General features: G+C 38.9%; 1 protein-coding gene across 2 annotated transcripts; it reads left to right on the top strand.

The window, feature by feature from the left end:
• The first annotated feature begins 3,946 nt into the window (after nt 1-3,946).
• On the top strand, nt 3,947-17,043 carry wsb1 (WD repeat and SOCS box containing 1). 2 transcript variants are annotated; one of them, XM_029445991.1, is made up of 10 exons: nt 3,947-4,356; nt 5,222-5,390; nt 7,187-7,470; nt 8,289-8,420; nt 9,140-9,240; nt 11,106-11,150; nt 11,627-11,799; nt 12,271-12,384; nt 14,219-14,326; nt 14,601-17,043. In XM_029445991.1, exons 1-10 carry the CDS (start codon nt 4,317-4,319, stop codon nt 14,761-14,763), a joined length of 1,329 nt encoding a protein of 442 aa, XP_029301851.1. In that variant the 5' UTR covers nt 3,947-4,316; the 3' UTR covers nt 14,764-17,043. The 2 variants fall into 2 exon arrangements, with proteins under 2 accessions (XP_029301851.1, XP_029301852.1); XM_029445992.1 differs by lacking the exon at nt 11,106-11,150.
• Nucleotides 17,044-17,382: the final 339 nt, after the last annotated feature.

The following is a 17,382-nucleotide window of genomic DNA, read 5'->3' as shown; positions in this document are numbered from 1 at the left end:
CAATCTTTACTATCAGAAGAGCCATTTTACATCTCTTCCACCAAATAATATTTGTCTGGAGCCGCAAAACACATTTAATAAAACAGCTTACAAGTTTTATATATATAGTTACTATATTTATTGCTTTTATGAAATTACAGAATGACAATAAAGGAAACTGTTGAGATCATATTGCTGTGTTTACCTTGAACACAGAACTATGCCGGCCTATTTGAGTTCTCCCCATATTCATCCCCATGGTGGTGGTGTTTATTTATTTGGCTTTTATCATGTTCGGCCTTTTAGCGGTATGAATGATTGCTTTGCTCTTTTTCGTGCATCTCCAGCTCGGTACTTTGCTGTGTTTTTCTTGAAATGTCTTTCGACATTACATTTTTTGTTGTTTGCTAATTTCTCGCCACATATCAAGCATACAGCTAAGCTAGCATCGCTGGCAGTAAAAGCAAATGTATTTGTCCACGCAGAATTAAACTCTTTTTTTCGTTTTATCCATGGTTAGCATACCAAGTTAAGCGGGGGTCAGAAACTCAACATTAGCCACCTGCAGGGAAAGGCGGCGCTCACGTAGACCGACCCCTGGCCTAAGTGATGATTGAGAGGGATTCTTTTTGTAGGAGTCTAAATTTGTGTAGACTTTCGGCATTATCTTTGATCAGGATATGTCCTTTAACTCCCACAAATTACTCGCTACTGCGTTCTTTCATCTACGTAACATTGCAAAAATAAGGCACAATGTGTCTCAAAACGATGCAGAAAAACTAGTCCACGCATTTGTTACTTCAAGGCTGGATTACTGCAACTCATTATTATCAGGTTGCCCCTTGAGACTCTTCAGTTGATCCAGAATGCTGCAGCACGTGTATTGACAAGAACTAGGAAACAAGATCATATTAGGGGAGAGTTGGGTAAGATGAACTAGCGGGTATACTGACCCACCCTTAGTTGCTAGGCAACTGTACACATTTGTGGTCATGTATCCATAAATTCAGGAAGCACTTTTCATTTTTATCTGGCTGTGACGGAGAGAAGCACATTTTTACACAAAAAAATATTTTTTGCATGTCAGCTATAATGATCGTTATGTCAAAGCAAATGCATCCAGAGCTAAAAAAAAAAAAATTATATAGATGATGATAGGTGATTTGCCAACGTATACAACCATGTGAATCATTAGGCTAAAGATTAGCCTGAATGGTTAGACTAGGCAGTTTTTCCCAAAATGGTGGCTATGGGGCAAAGTGAGCCAAATTCTGTGTTCACAATGTACTGAAGCTAAATTATGTCTCTGATGCATTACATTGTATTTCACTGTAGATTTCATAGCTGGTTAGGTCTATCAAAAGTTAAAAAAAATTCAAAAAGCTATCATGCCAAGAATCTACAAGAGGAAAACCAACTGGGGCTCAACACCCCTTGAAGAGATGGAGAGAGCAGCCAGCAATGTCAAGGGTGGAAAATCCATCTGATCAGTGGCAAAAGGCAGAAATATTGACAGGTCAACTCTGTGGAGGTTCATAACAAAGAAGGTCAAGGGAGTAAACACTGTTGGGTTCACAGGAACAGCAGAAGCAAAGAGGGTCTTCACAGAGGAGGTAGAGAAGGATCTTGCAGACCACATCAAAAAGCTAGCTGAGCAGTTCCATGGCCTTACGCCAAAGAAATGCTGTGAGCTGGCATTATAATTGGGAGAAAGAAACAACATCCCTGTCCCTAACAAATGGAAAGAGAAGGGTTTAGCAGGTAGGGTGTGCATTCGACCACCTTTCAAGGAAAGTGATGATAGATAGATAGATAGATACTTTATTCATCCCGAGGGAAATGTAGGCATCCAGTAGATTAAAAGACATTATACATTATATATTTATTAACATTACACACCCACCCCCCCCCCCTCCCTCCATTAAGAACAAATAAAATTTAAAATAAGCGATTTTTACAAATTTACAAATTTGTTTTTTTTTTTACAAATGAGGGATGTTTTCCTCACAGTGATGTGCTGAAAGAGCTACCTCAACCCCAGAAGGTTAGAGGAACTGTGAGGAGAGAGCAACAACTCATATGTCCATGCAACCTTGACAGTGGAAAATTGAATGGTCCTTTTTCATTGTGCAGTGTTCTTAAAAGCTCTAACTGATGCTCTCACAAGCTTAAAACTGTGAAGTGTTTAACAAAATGTATAATTACAAAAGAAACTACTGGAGGAAATAACTTATGTTTTCTTATTTCATTTTATTATAGGCTACAAAAATTGATGCCAGTAGATTTGAACTCCTTCATTTAAATAATTTGGTTACAATTTTTCTTTGCTTCTCAAAACTAGGCTGGCTGTCCTTTTGCTTAATTTAACAGAAATGTTTCAAACAATAGCAAACAATAAAATCTTCTAAAAATTTAACTTTATTTGGAAAGGAAATAAGGCTATTTGGAAGAGGAACATTTCTAAAAATTAAATTACTATTTTAAAAGAGACTATTTAAAAAAAATTATGATCAGGTTTAAATTTAAAAGTCAGATGTTTAATTTACCCCAAGATGGTTCAACTTAGCCTCGGACTTGGCTCATCTTACCCCTGTGCTGGGGCAAGTTGATTGATACAAAGATGCATTATTATAATTGAATCTGATTGTAGACACCCTGAAATATGGGTAGATGTTTTTCATTGAACTCAATATAATTTTCCCTTGCCTTGAGGGCAATTTAAGTAAAAATGTAATCATCTTACCCCACTCCCCCCTACTCCTGACCTACAAATCCATTAATGGCCAGGCTCCAGCTTATTTTAAAGATCTCATAGTACCTTATAACCCAGCTAGAGCATTGTGCTCCCAGAATGCAGGGTTACGTGTAGTTCCTAAAGTCTCTAAAAGTACAATGGAGCCAGAACCTTCAGCTATCAAGCTCCTCTCCTGTGGAACCAGCTTCCAGTTTGTGTTCGGGAGGCAGACACCCTCTCCACATTTAAGAGCAGGCTAAAGACTTTCCTTTTTGATAAAGCTTATAGTTAGGGCTGGCTCAGGCTTGCCTTGGACCAGCCCCTAGTTATGCTGCTTCTTTTAATTCAGCTGCAAGCCTGCCACTTGTAGCCGCTCACAGGGAGAAGCATCAATGCTCTCTATAACTCCAGCTGAGAGGAGGGGTCTCAGCTTTTGAGGAACAGGAACAGCTGTCGGCAAAAATGTCATCTGATGCATCAAATATATGGCACATCATACAGTTGTAAGTGAAGCGGACTGTGGGTTGAGATACCCCACTGAATCCCTTTCCACTATCTTCACATCATTGATGCTTGGTGCTCAAACCTCAAAGTTGATGGACAATGTTTCCCTGATGTCGAATTTGTTATGTGAAAGATGCCGACCAGTGCCCAGATAATTCACCGTTGATTGTGTTTGTTTACATTCCTACTGTTGTAAATTTAAAAAAAATGCACTACTGTATTTGTTCCGTTTGGTTTTATCTTGTTTTTCAATATACAATAAGGGGAAACGCAAAACACAGACTTCAACATAAATCATAGTTAATAAATAAGCTGTTATATTATAGTTTAGATTGTGTAAGTTTTATTCAAATGTATTTTTATATTTGAATGCATTTTTGTTTTTATTTATAATAATTACATTTACAGTGACGCATATCTTAAATGTTTGATAATGTGTTGGCATAAAAAAAGAAGACATTTTATAATATGGAATGATTTAGTGTATAGACAGTGTATAAAACATATATAAATATAAATGACTTCTACATACCCACACAAAAATGCTTAAAATAAAAATCCATATTGTGTACCAGTTGGTGGCAGTAATGTGCAATATGTTGTTTGATGCCAGAGGGAGAAGAAGAAAAATAGACAACAGAGGGCGGTGTTAATAGTATTACCATGGCAACTGTGCTGACGTGTAACGTAAACCCTCCCACAGTTCTACGTCACTCCCCTAGATGAAAATAGCTTGCTGCCAGCCCATGATGGTCAGAAGCCATTGTACTACCAGGCATCGCACTGAAGTCTACAAAAGCAAAGGCTGTAATTACCTGTTTAACAGTTGTTTTTACCCGAGCAGCAACATAGAATTTGAACAGTGAAATAAAGCGTATGGTCGAGAAAGTAAAAGAAAACAAGACGTTTACACAGGCCGAACGACGACTGTATTTGTAAGCAGGGAAGTTACGCTTGGCGGAGGGATTCAACCGACTTTTGTAGACATCGGAAGAGGAAAAGCCGCCGTCTTATTCCTCACATATTGCTAATTTCCTCGAGATATCTTCGTTTTACAGTCCGTGCGTGGCTTTTCTCTTCGGTCTGTGCCCTTATTTAGATGGCAAGCTTCCCAGATTCTGTAAACGAAAATGATATAGGTAAGTAGACATGCTAACGTTACACGTTTTTCTCAACGGTCCGTTGAAACCTGACAAATAAAACCAATTTAGACTAACATTTATTAGTACTGTATAATGTACCAGCTATCTTAAATGGTCTTTCACTGCAGTACACCGGGGTGGGTGGTAGTGAGCATTGTTTACCTATTGTGACAGCTCAGTAGCTACACTGCTATTTAAATCAATTTACGTTGTGTACAATGGTCTTGTGCTTTGCGTGATTTGCAGTCTCGGGCTAGCATTACAGCTAGCTCTCTGTTTAGCTCACTTCATGCCTCTTAAATTGTAACGTTATGCAACTTCTCGGTTACCGAGTGTGCATTGCTTGGTTTAATAAACATTTATAATATATTACGTTACTACAGCTGGTTGTGTTTGTACTGTTGAAGCTTTTTTTTTTTTTTTAAACACGTTATTTGTTGAAAATGGATTTCTTCTCGCTGGTCTCTGCCTGAAACGTATGCTCAGACCCGTCCCTCCCCCATGCCCTCACGTTAGTGAGTGATTTTATGATGTTGCCACACGTAGGCTATGTGCGTGCACACACGTTAACACCATAAGGCTATATAACGGGACAGTTTAGATAGTGGACAGTGTCTTTATAAAATCCACATGCATTTGATTAATTGCTTTTTATATTGTTTCATTATAGAGCATTTTACATATTTCTCTTCTTCAGTTCCCCATCAGCTGTCTTTGTGCCAATGGTTTGTTTAGCACCGTTGGCCAATCAGATACCTGCATCACTGACTAGCCCACTCATGCTTATGAGTGAAGAGGTTACTTTGGGATGATTGCAATTCTGTTGATGAGTGTATCTGACACAACAGTGTTGTTTTTCCAGGTAAGGCAAAGTTCATCGGTGAACTCCTGGTGCCTGTTGCTCCCTTCGACCAGAAGTCTGGGCGGGAGACTTGGACAGTAGCCTTTGCACCCAATGGTTCCTACTTTGCCTGGTCTCAGGGGCATCGCATAGTCAGGCTCATTCCCTGGGCAAAATGTCTGAAGTACTTGTAAGTATAATTTTAAACTGCAATTCACTTAGTTACTACCATTACTTTCATGTAGTAACCATGATTAATAAAACATTAACCTACATATTTAGGATTTTTTTACCATCCCTTCAATTATAAAGTGTGTAGGAATCCTCTTTAGGTTGTGACCGTTTTAGGGTTTTAGTATTTTATAGTACTTATTTTATGGGACTGTAAAGATGGCAGCTAATGTCATTGGCACCAGGACATTAACAACACCTGCTGCAAAAAATATTCATAACATCATTAAGGACATTAGCCATCCTGCTTTTGGACTTTTCTCAAACTCAAGTACACTTATCTGCAATTAGGTAAATCACTGCAATTTAGTATTCTATCAATTTCCCCTGAGATTAACAAGAAGCTGAACTTTGGTGTCATTAGTAATATGCAACTTGTTGACCTGTTGTAGTGGGCAGCCACAAATTATTTTCCCACACTTTGGTCTAGCATACTTTAAGGTTTGCATATTTTACAGTTTGTCTGGATAGGAAAATATTTGGAAAGTTTGGGAGAAGCACAACACATTAGCAGCTGGAGAATGTTTCTACTGTGCTGTTTTTACTTAGTGGTCAGAATGGTCAACTCATTAGTTACACTGTATGAAATCAAGGCATGATACAATGTGCTCACTTAATGATTAAGTCACAAAGAGACTAGCAGTTTACTGGTCCTCAGTTTCCCTCCCTGTCCAACACAGAAAGCAGAATGTACACAAAGAGTTGCTCCTCAGTGCCAGGACATGTGGATTGTATTATCAGCTCCCTTTCTGCTTAACAGGCTCTTTTTCCACTCAATAGGGCATTTTGACTATCAGAGCCACACTATCTATAGAACAAGTGCAAAACATAATTTCAATGTGCCTGGGTCGGTCTGCTTTATACATCAAGCCAAGCCTGACTGTGATGACTTTTTGTTTTCACTACAGCCTCGCAGCAGTGGATAGCCTCACAATGTGTGTCTGTCTGAGACTAGATGGAAAGCTCCGTTTCTGTTTTTATCTCTCAATACTTTAGTGGATTCTACCTGAATCTCTGTGATTTGTTTATTTTCACTCCTGTGTTCCTGTTTGTACTTTCACATATCATATATGCCCTCTTCCACTGATTGCTTTCAGCCATGTTAAAGGGACAGTTCACCCCAAAATCTAAAATACATATTTTCCTTCTTACTTGTAGTACTATTTATCAATCTAGATAGTTTTGGCGTGAGTTGCCGATTTGTTGGAGATATTGGCCGTAGAAAAGCCTTCGCTTGAATACAATGAAACTAGATGGTGCTTTGCTTATGGTGGTCAAAGTGCCAAAAAAATACATTTGAAAAAATCGACAGCAATGTCTTTTTCTAGAAATAATAACCCAGTTACTCAACATAATTCACAGACCTTGTTGTGATCAGTTTTATGTAGGAACTATTTTTTTCTACCGTATCACTGTGCAGAAGGATGCCTGCATCTACTCATTGACTAGAAGTTATAGAAATGTAATTCAGTGCAGGGGGAAACACTTGTACAGTGTCGGTGTGGCTCAACAGCTCACCTGGGCTGTCTCTTGTTGACCTCTTTAAAAAAAAAAAAAAAAAAAAAAAAATATATATATATATATATATATATATATATATATATATATATATATATATATATATATATATATATATATATATATATATATATATATATATATATATATATATATATATATATATATATATATATATATATATATCTATATATCTCTCTCCCTCTCTCTATCCTTTTCCATTCTCTGTTGCTGTAGTTCAACCGGGCATGGCGGAGAGGCCACCAATGCCTTGAGCCCCCGCCGCTTGTCCCGTCAGAACAGCGACGGAGGCCAGGTAATCCCGACGGCCGACGAGCCCCGAGAACATACCATCGACTGCGGTGACATTGTCTGGGGCTTGGCCTTCGGCTCATCCGTTCCAGAGAAGCAGAGCCGCTGTGTTAACATCGAGTGGCACCGCTTCAAGTTTGGTCAGGACCAGCTGCTACTGGCAACAGGCCTCAACAACGGTCGCATCAAGATCTGGGATGTATACACTGGTGAGACCACATTTTTGTTATTTAGAACTAGTTTTGTTCTTCAGCTTCATAGGTTGGTAATCAGATGAGGAAATAAATTAGTGAATTAGATTTGGAAAAAGATCTAATGCGCACGACCCGTTTAAAGATGGAAATACAACTACACTTCTTGTCTTCTTTACAGTCATGTATCTACACTGCATACTGCTCCATTGCATTTCCTATTTTCAAAGTGATTGTATGCTATGAACTAACCGTGATATGAAAGGTTTTGTCAGAACAAACTAAGTTAAAACATTATATCAAGTCTACAAGGCCAAAGGGGGATACATACTCCAAAGGGTGTCTTGTTTGGACAGTCTGAAAGTAGTTAAAAGCTTGTTTCCAAAGTTAACAAACGTCTGCATCCTCAACTTTTTGTTGTTTTCTAAAACCAAAAGTCCTGCCCCCTTTCTATAGTGATTTTATAGCCCACATTCTTCACATTCCTACTTTCTCCAAGAATGTCCCCAAAAACAGTTCTACCTTTTTTGAAAACAAAATGGATAATTCTTTTTAAAAAGGTGTGGATTACAGAGACAATTAAAGGCAATTCAGCACTACTCAAATAGCGGTATTCTGAGTAAAAAGTTTTAGTTGTGTCATCTCTACACTAAGACTGTCACTCTTTCTTTTAAATTTGAACTTCAGTTTGAATGTGGGTAAATGTTTCTATGGCCTGCAGGTCTGCATTGGAACAGGAATGGAGTTCTTGCTGTGCCTGTAAACATTCTATAGATAGATAGATAGATAGATGAGTTTTTCATTAATCCTATGTTTGATTTGATTGCTTGTTGCAGGAAAACTCTTGCTGAATCTGATGGATCACACTGATGTCGTGCGAGACTTGACCTTTGCTCCTGATGGCAGTCTCATGCTGGTCTCTGCATCCAGAGATAAGACCCTCCGTGTGTGGGACCTCAAAGACGATGGTATGATTCTCTTCTTTCTTTCACTTCACAGGGGAAGTAGAACTGTGTGACCGCTTGTTTCTTCAACTCGGAGCACGCTGTTGACAGGGAATACCACCCATCCTATGTTTTCTTATTGTCAACAAATCCTATGAAAGACCAAAATAAACCAATAATTAAATCTTACTAAGTATTGGGTAATGGGTATAAATCTGCAGCTGAAAACGGTCCCCAACAAATGCACCATGTCCTCTATATGTTAAAAATGACAGTAACCAGCTGTTTTCGGAAATTCCTTTTTTAAACATGAAACTATATAAAGTTTAGAGAGACTAACACATTGTTGGTTTGGGTCTTTTCATGGAAATTGTTAGCAAAAGGGAAAATAGCTAATTAGTTCAGCCTTATCCTTTGTAGTACAGACCACAAGAAGGGTACATTGCTCACATTTATTGTTGGAAATGTAATAAATCAAAAATAACTGACTCATTATGTGGCCATCCTGATAGTTACATAATTTAAATACACAACACATAGTGCCTGTGTCACTGGCTCCATTCCGGCCCGGGAACTTTGTTCATCTCCTGCCTCCCCTCTCTCGCCCATGTTTTCTGTCTGCCTCTACTCTGTACCCTCTGGTGTCAAATAATGGTAAACACGCCTAAAGAAAATCCTAAATAAAGGATGGCTCATAATGTGTGGTGACAGCTGCCTGAGATAATGTTGTTTGTGTCTTGTAGGTAACATGGTGAAGGTTCTGCGGGGGCATCAGAACTGGGTGTACTGCAGCGCCTTCTCCCCTGACTCCTCCATCCTGTGCTCAGTTGGCGCCGGCAAAGCAGTATGTATACAAGTTCCTTTTTACTTATTTTGATAGGATGGCTAGATAATCTTTGTTCAATTGCTTGTGACCAGTTATGCTCAATCAACTTACAAATGAAAACACTTCCCATCTGCCCTGCCCATCCTCTTCTACCTTAGAACACACTGTGCTCGGTGTCATGAGAAGTTGTGCCAACTGCATCTAGATTCTGTTTTATTTTGTTTGCAATGAAAAAAAACTTGCTTTTGGTGTTCTAAAGTGTGCATGCAGAGCAGACCACTGTTTCACTAGCTAAAGTAAACTTGGTTCATCATATAGTTCAGATACGTCCGAGAAGTATTTATGCTGAAATGGGGCAGACCAAATGAAATCTTTAAATCATTACAGACGGGGAATCTTAAAAAAATACTGTTTTAGCAGTTTTGGAAACAATTCTGACCTGATTGTAAAGCTTGCATATGATTTAAGGTGAGATAAGAAAAATATTTCCTTTTGATTGCATGTTAAATTTACTTTCCGTGTTTCTGCAGACATTTCTGGATATTGATTCCATAGACTAGCCACCAATAGTTCGCCTTATCTACAATGTTGCAGCTCTAGATCTATCTGAACATGGTTGTAATGGTAGACATGGTGGTAGAGTTTTAGCTTGTGTGTGTCCCTACAGTATGTGTCTTGCTCTCCCTGTCACAGGTGGTGGCAGAGCTCAGTGTGTGATTGGTTTTGAAGGGAGCGCCGCGCTGACATTTTGAGCAGCCGGTGTAAACCGGGGATGCACAGTGCGCAATGCCCAAAGGCCAGGGGCACTACTCTGTACGTAGGTGCTGCTCCGTGTCTGTCTACCTCTGCTGTTGCAGTTCCTCTATTTATTTTAATTTCAGTTTAAAGTCAGTTATTAAATACTCCGTCTATGCCCCTCCACCCCCACCTAACCTCTCCTTCCCCATCCTAAATAGCTCCACTGTCTGCACACACTAGCTTCTCTTTTGTTACTAGGATTTCTGTTACCATCAGTGTAAATGTTTCCCTAGTAGCATAGAGTGTAGTATTGTAGTGCTGCTAATGGCAAGTCATAGAAAACAATGCACAACAGTTTAACCAGCCCCCCCCCCCTTCTACTGTCGGTGTTAGCCAGCGGCTTCCAATGCTTTGCAAATGTTACACCAACCCCTTTTTCCTAATGGAGTTATTGTGCAGGTTTCAGATGAGTTTAGCTTTCAAATAGAAGTATTAGTTGTGCGTCTACATATTACTTGTATCCTTCAAATATAAGCTATCTTAGAACTTGTACAAGAACAAACCTGTTATTGAGAAAAATAGTCGACAAATTGGCCAGTTGTGTGGTAACCTTTCTATCTGCAGTTCTTCTGTGGCTTTTTCTGCTTTCATAAAAAGCATTTGAGTATTTATGATGTTGGCAGCAATAGTGGAATGGCAATAAATGATATATTACTGTGTTGAATCTGCATTTCTCCATCAGCACACTTGTGATGAAAGACAAGCTTAGAAATCCAACAGAGAATCTAGCTAGTAGAGAGAAGAGGAAACCAGCTCAACAAATGTTACCATTAGTCTGCATGTGACTGAGTTTGATGTACATTATTAACTGCATTTGCACACAAGCAGTGTTTGCAACACTTTAAAACATTTAGATTTTTTAACAATCAGTGACATGGTGCATAAATTGTATAACTGGAGTAGAGATATTAATACTAAAAATGTTGACCATCACTAACTAAAAGCAATAGGCTTCTACAGATGAATATTTCTACGTGTGTGTGTGTGTGTGTGTGTGTGTGTGTGTGTGTGTGTATGCATATGCATATGTGTATTTTGCCAGAGGTATCAACCCTTTGGCCATAAAATATTCTTTTCTCTTGCAGTATCTGTCTCTCTTCGTAGGCTTCTGCCGGAGGTGCGAGCCTATTGTAAACACAGTGAACTAAAACTCTGAAAGTGGAAACCAGTGGAGTAACTTTATGTTACCTTAAGTTACTACTTGTTTTATTTTCTCTTTTTTTTTTTTTTTTTTGAAGTCATAGATGTATTTATTTAGAATGTTTAATAATGTATTTAAAGATGTATACATTTAACTGATGATGACATTGTAGTTTAAAGCTATTATATAAAGATGTTAATTATAATTGTGTAGGTATAGTGTTGCATTTTGACATAGCCTTGCTGCTTGTGCAGCATGTGCTCTTTTGTTTGTTGGGCCTGGTTAAAGGTTACAAAGCATAACAATGACACTGAGCATAACTTGAGTATAACTCTGTTTAATTCTGGTTTGAATTCCTGTTGCTTAATTACATTTTTAATATATGTGTATATAGTGTAAAATAGCACATTTATACTCTGTACAAATCATTTCATTGGCTATAACAATCCTCTCTTCACATTGCAGGTGTTCCTATGGAACATGGATACATACACCTTGATCCAGAAGCTGGAGGGGCACCACAATGATGTGGTGTCTTGTGAGTTTTCACCAGATGGGGCGCTGTTGGCCACCGCCTCTTATGACACCCGGGTCATCGTATGGGACCACCACAAGGCCACCGTCCTGTTGGAACTAGGGTAAGAGAATAACACGTAATATGGAGAGGTTTTGCTGCACTGCAATACTTTATTATTCATTACCGCACAGGGTTAGGGTGTATTCCCAATATTTCCACTTGCCAATGATTAAAATAAGTAAAAAACTATTGTATGTAATAATCTTAACTTAGTGTGTGTGTGTGTGTGTGTGTGTGTGTGTGTGTGTGTGTGTGTGTGTGTGTGTGTGTGTGTGTGTGTGTGTGTGTGTGTGTGTGTGTGTGTGTGTGTGTGTGTGTGTGTGTGTGTGTGTGTGTGTGTGTGTGTGTGTGTGTGTGTGGACCCTGAGATGCGGTTGAAAGCCCTGGAAAAACTTGAACCTTGAGTTAACCTTTTATGCTCGATTGTTTATTTTTATACATATTTTGAGCTAGTTTGCTCTTTTGAAGTAAGCCTGTGCAATGTTACAAAGTCATTTTGCTGTGGTACTGACATGCTTTCATCTTTCTCCAGCCATCTCTTCCCTCCGCCATCACCCATTTTTGCTGGAGGAGCAAATGACCGCTGGGTTCGCTCTGTGAGCTTCTGCCCTGACGGTCGCCACATTGCCAGCATTACTGATGACAGGTACGACACTGAAGTTATATTCCTTAGGTGGCTGTAATTAATTTCATAACTTGACTCTTTTTATTAACGTGTATCTCGGTGTCCACTTTTGTGTTTTTACTCGGTTTGATAGTCTCTGGGTTGGGTTTTCATTGCTTTCTTACTTTCTTTTAGAAACAACTAAAACATTTGTTAACATGTTGCCTTTAGTATAAACCATGAAAAAACATTCTCATATAAAAACAAATGTATTTATTTTTACTGTTCTGGGATATTGTGTGTCTCATGGTGTCTGTTGTTTCAGCAGTAGATACACAAGTGTTAACACATGTTATAAGTCCTGAACAAGGGGTGATTACAGTATGAGCCTTGACAAACCCATATGCTCAGCTGTTTGCCTCTTGAGTGGATGTTAGTACACTAAAGCATTTCTCTGATGCTTATGTGTGCTGATATGTAAACAGCATAGTGCAGCGCAAAAGCTTCAATGTTTGCTGCTGTTTGTTTTTAAATTTTGCAGGGAGTCATGAGTCTTAATGGGACTAGAGAGAAAAGAGCTACTGTATGCTGGTGTGTTTGGATGGGTCACATGACTGTCACAAGGTAGCTATTAATCACTCTGATCGCTGCCTGGCCGAGTGCCACAGTGTTGGCAGAAAATATGTTGAGAAGAGAGGCAGGAGGAACCAATAAACTAATTGAGCTCTCCCAAAAAAATTAAGTATTTCAGTGATAACACATATATGTCCATAATAATTTTTATTGTAGGTACAAGTAATGAACTGCTGCAAATGAATAGAAAGAATGCTCCATCGAACGATTTGTTGACTACTGATTGCTAAGAAATGTGTGAAGCCGAGAGTCTTAGAAAATTAATCTTGTAATGTTTACAATCTAATTTATAATCTCACAATGTCAATAAATGTGCTGATCACCTTCATGCTGTGCAAGGAATAATCCCTTTTGATTTAAATGACCCTGCGGCAAATTCTCTTTGACCACCTCCCGGGGGGAAAATCCATTTTTGTTCAAACCGCTGCCATAACTATGAAGTTGTGTTGGGACAGAAAGTGAAGCAAATGTTCACCTCACGTCCTACGTGTTAATTTGACCTCTGGACCATTACAGTCTGTGTTTATCCGCCCCAAACAGACGAGACAAACTAGTCTCCTCTTTTCCTCTAATCTCTGTATTTTTGTCTATTTGTTTATGAACAGGATTCCTTGTGTGATGGTTATGTCTATGGCTTGTGTTTTGTACTTTTGTTAAAGATGTATTCAGGAGTCTGATTTTAAATACTACATTTCTAAAAAACATGAGAAGGCTATAGTGGAGTTCCAGGACAGGCGAGGGTGCATATATGCTATATTTGTTAGTTTTGAGCAGTGAAGTGCCAATCTGGCAGCTCTGTTTTAATCTGGTTTATGTTTATTTTTTTGCTGCCGCTGACGATATGACTGGACAGCATTGCAGGTGACAAAAGACCAAGGATACTTGACAGATAATAGAGGATGTTAAATAAGTGAAACCCGTAACTTTAGCACTCATTTGGTGATGATCAGTGTGTCTTCAAATCGTGGTGCGCCTCGCATTTGCAACCTGCAAAAAACGCTCCATCTGATTGGGCCAAAACAGACCTTTTTATTTTTTCATGGCGATCGACCTTTGGGGCACCCCTGCTCCACAAGTAGAGGAGTGCAAACTGTTCTGTTGGTCAAACACTGACACGAAGTTGGTTTGATGATCACCAGCTGGATACTTAATGTTGTCTATTTTAACAGTACAAATAAAAAGGCAGTCCAGTTTCTGCATGCAGTTTTGTGACAGCAGTGTCCTTTTTGTTTTTTCTGCTCAGGCTGGTTCGTTTTTGGAGCATAGAGGAAAGGGCTCCTCAGGCCATCGCTTCTCTCTCTAATGGCCTCTGCTGTGCCTTCTCCGCTGAAGGAAGTGTCCTTGCTGCTGGGTAAGGCGCTAGCACATGTACAGTCACACCACACTGAACACACAGATCATGTTCTATTATCATCTCCGTCACAATATTTGACTTCTGCCTTATGATAAAGGAGCCAAGGAAACCAGTTCTCTCTTTATCTCAGCTTGCTGTCACCATGGGCAGGCTGGATGCATTCTTAGCTCTTTTTAGATGTGATATGAACGTTTCCACTGAACTCACTGTGTGGTTATGATGCATCAGTACAGTGATGTAAATGAACAGTCATTCCTATTTCTTCTTCTAGGACTCGTGATGGTAGTGTGCACTTCTGGGAGTCTCCTCGGAGCATTGCCAGTCTGCAGCACATGTGTAGGATGTCTCTCCGTCGGGTGACGACCACCCAGCAGGTGGAGGCCCTAGCCATTCCTACACCGCTCCGCGACTACCTGACCTACAAAGTCATCTAATGCCCACGACCACCACAGCAGCAGCTGACTCAACTGCACCTGTCACAGCAGCATCATGCAGGACAACCAATTAATTATTTTCTGACAAAACTGCCATCAAACCTTGTTGAACATATAAAAGCAATCACGAAAGGCAGAACGAGTTACATGTTACTGAAACCTCAGAGCCACAGCTTGGTCTCAAACCCCCCAACATCCACTCAAAGAAAGATATTGTTTTGTTTTGTAAAAAAATATTTTTGTAAGTACTTTAGCAACCAACCTGTAAGGTCAAGTGTTTTGGGGGCCTCCTGTCCCCTCTATCATATCAGTGTGGTAAGTGGCCAGCTCCTCTTCCAGCTGCCTCCAGCTCTCAACAGGTTCCGTAAACCCATCATTTTTTCTTCCAACTTGAAATGTGTGCTTTTGTTTGTAAGTAGGTGAACTAAAGGGAAGAGACGCAGGATTTTGAAGGCAAATACTAGATCTGTGAACTACTGATATTATAGACAACTAGTAGCTTTAGATTATTGCCATGGCATAAAAGAAAAACAAAGTCAAGCACTTATTGTTCTCTCTTAGGTTTGACACACAACATTTGCCAGATGTGCTGCTCAGCCGTTATATGATCCAATACAGTATGTAACGTTTCATTTAATTTCTGCTCTTTGGTCACACCAGAAACCGGCAAAGTGAGGATTCTGAATTATAAGCAGCACCAGAAGCTAGCTACCAAGCTAGTTACTTCACTGGCCAGTGAGCCAGAAGGATGACTCGGATATTAGATCATTGCAATTCTATTGTTATTGACAAATATTTATGACAAGAAATTGAGGTACAGAAATGCCAAAGCTATATTTTAAACCGTATCTTGCTCAGTACACCTCGTGGTCCCAATTTATGAAAAACTAATTTAAGTGAACTGATGTATCATTATTGGGTTTTTAAACTTTTAAATATCAGTATCTGTATTGGCCTCAAAAATCCTGCATCGGTCAGGGGTACACACTGTCTATTTGATTGGTTTACCAGAGAACACGAAGTATGTCTTCATTCATTTGGATTACCGTATAATTGTGCTTTCAGAAATCTACACTTTCTAGACTGTCGACCAACTACAAATACCAGTTTGATAGTTGGTGGTGGTAATGCACAAAGAAACATGAACCAACAAAGCAGGAACAAGGATGTAAACAAGGTCGGCACCAAACCGTCTACAATCGCGCTAGCAAAGGGTACCTTTTTTTATTTCATTTATTTAAAAGCGTGCTACAAAACTACACTAACTGGCTGTCAACAAAATGTCTGTAAATTGCAAACCAACAATTGGTCCAATTACATGCAGGTGTAAAAAATAAATAAATGTTTTACCGGACTGGCAACATAAATAGCAACAGTATGCTTGAATTTTCTTAAGTTTGCATGCCCTGTTCTCTGTGTGTGTGTGTGTGTGTGTGACAGTAATGTAAAAAATGTATGAGATTCTATGTCTATTAACAAGTTTAAGCTTTTTTTTCCCACTTGTCATTTTTATCCAGTTCTTCTGTTGAACTTTTGTATTTTGATCTTTTTGTTCTTCTTTTTAAATGTGAAAATGTCTACAAATAATTACACATCTTACTGCTAGAGCCCAGAGAGAAAAGGTGTATTACATTTCTTTACAGGTCAGATTACACTATGAAAGTGTTACTGTGCCCTGTCACTACTTTTTGCAGTATGTAGAAATTTCAATAAGCAATTCCAGGAACCCTGAACTTAATCAAACGCACCCAACCAATCAGTGGCCAGCCTCGGTTATCTGGTGTTAAAGACCTTCATGTTCACTCTTGATAGAAATGTATGCACATGATAATCCACGATGATCCTTTAAGATGCAGCATTCTTAGAATCTTGTGTTTCTTGATTGTCATTTTCAGTTTGTGCCAGTGCTATGCGATGTGAAGAACGTGAGCCTTTAGTATTGTCACGTTTGTGTTTGTGTAGGAAGGTGGGTGGGTGCAGAACAGCTGTCAATCATTCTTTGCAATAAGTTATTTGACAGTCAGTGCTACTGCCAAAGGTTTTCCTTTTCAGTAAGTTTATGAGTTGTCTGAGTAGTTTCCTGCTGAGATCTCATGAATGGGCTGCAGTGCTTAATGGGGGTTTTACATTACATGAATTTTGTAAACCTGTAACTATGGTGATTAGAAAAACGGTGAGAGAGATGCAGTAAATATATCAAATATATATGAATGTATAAAGTTCCTTTTCTTGTAATTATTTTTTTGTGTTTGTAGTTTCAATAAAAGCTTTTTCACTAAATTTTGGTTATTAATTTGAGAGACTGCAATGAGCATTCAGACAACACTATGTATGTATTCTTTTTCACTTATTCTTCAATGTTCCAATGCTTTGATTAATTCCTGGTCCTATCCAGGCCACATGCATTAACCTGCATGAAATAATATCCAAAAGAGCCTTAAAGACCTGGGAAAACCTGATTTCAAGTATTCAGTATTTCTCCATAACGGTAAATATTTGGAATTAATATGCATCAATCAAAGTTAAAGTTTGAGGGGAACAAAGAGTTTAATCAAATTTGCTTGGCTGTGGCCTGAAACAAGTAAAAAACCACAAAACTGTCATCACATTTTAATTTAA

Source organism: Cottoperca gobio, chromosome 13 (assembly GCF_900634415.1).
Source record: "Cottoperca gobio chromosome 13, fCotGob3.1, whole genome shotgun sequence".
Taxonomy (NCBI): Eukaryota; Metazoa; Chordata; class Actinopteri; order Perciformes; family Bovichtidae; genus Cottoperca; species Cottoperca gobio.
This window is presented reverse-complemented; position numbering and strand designations above follow the sequence as displayed.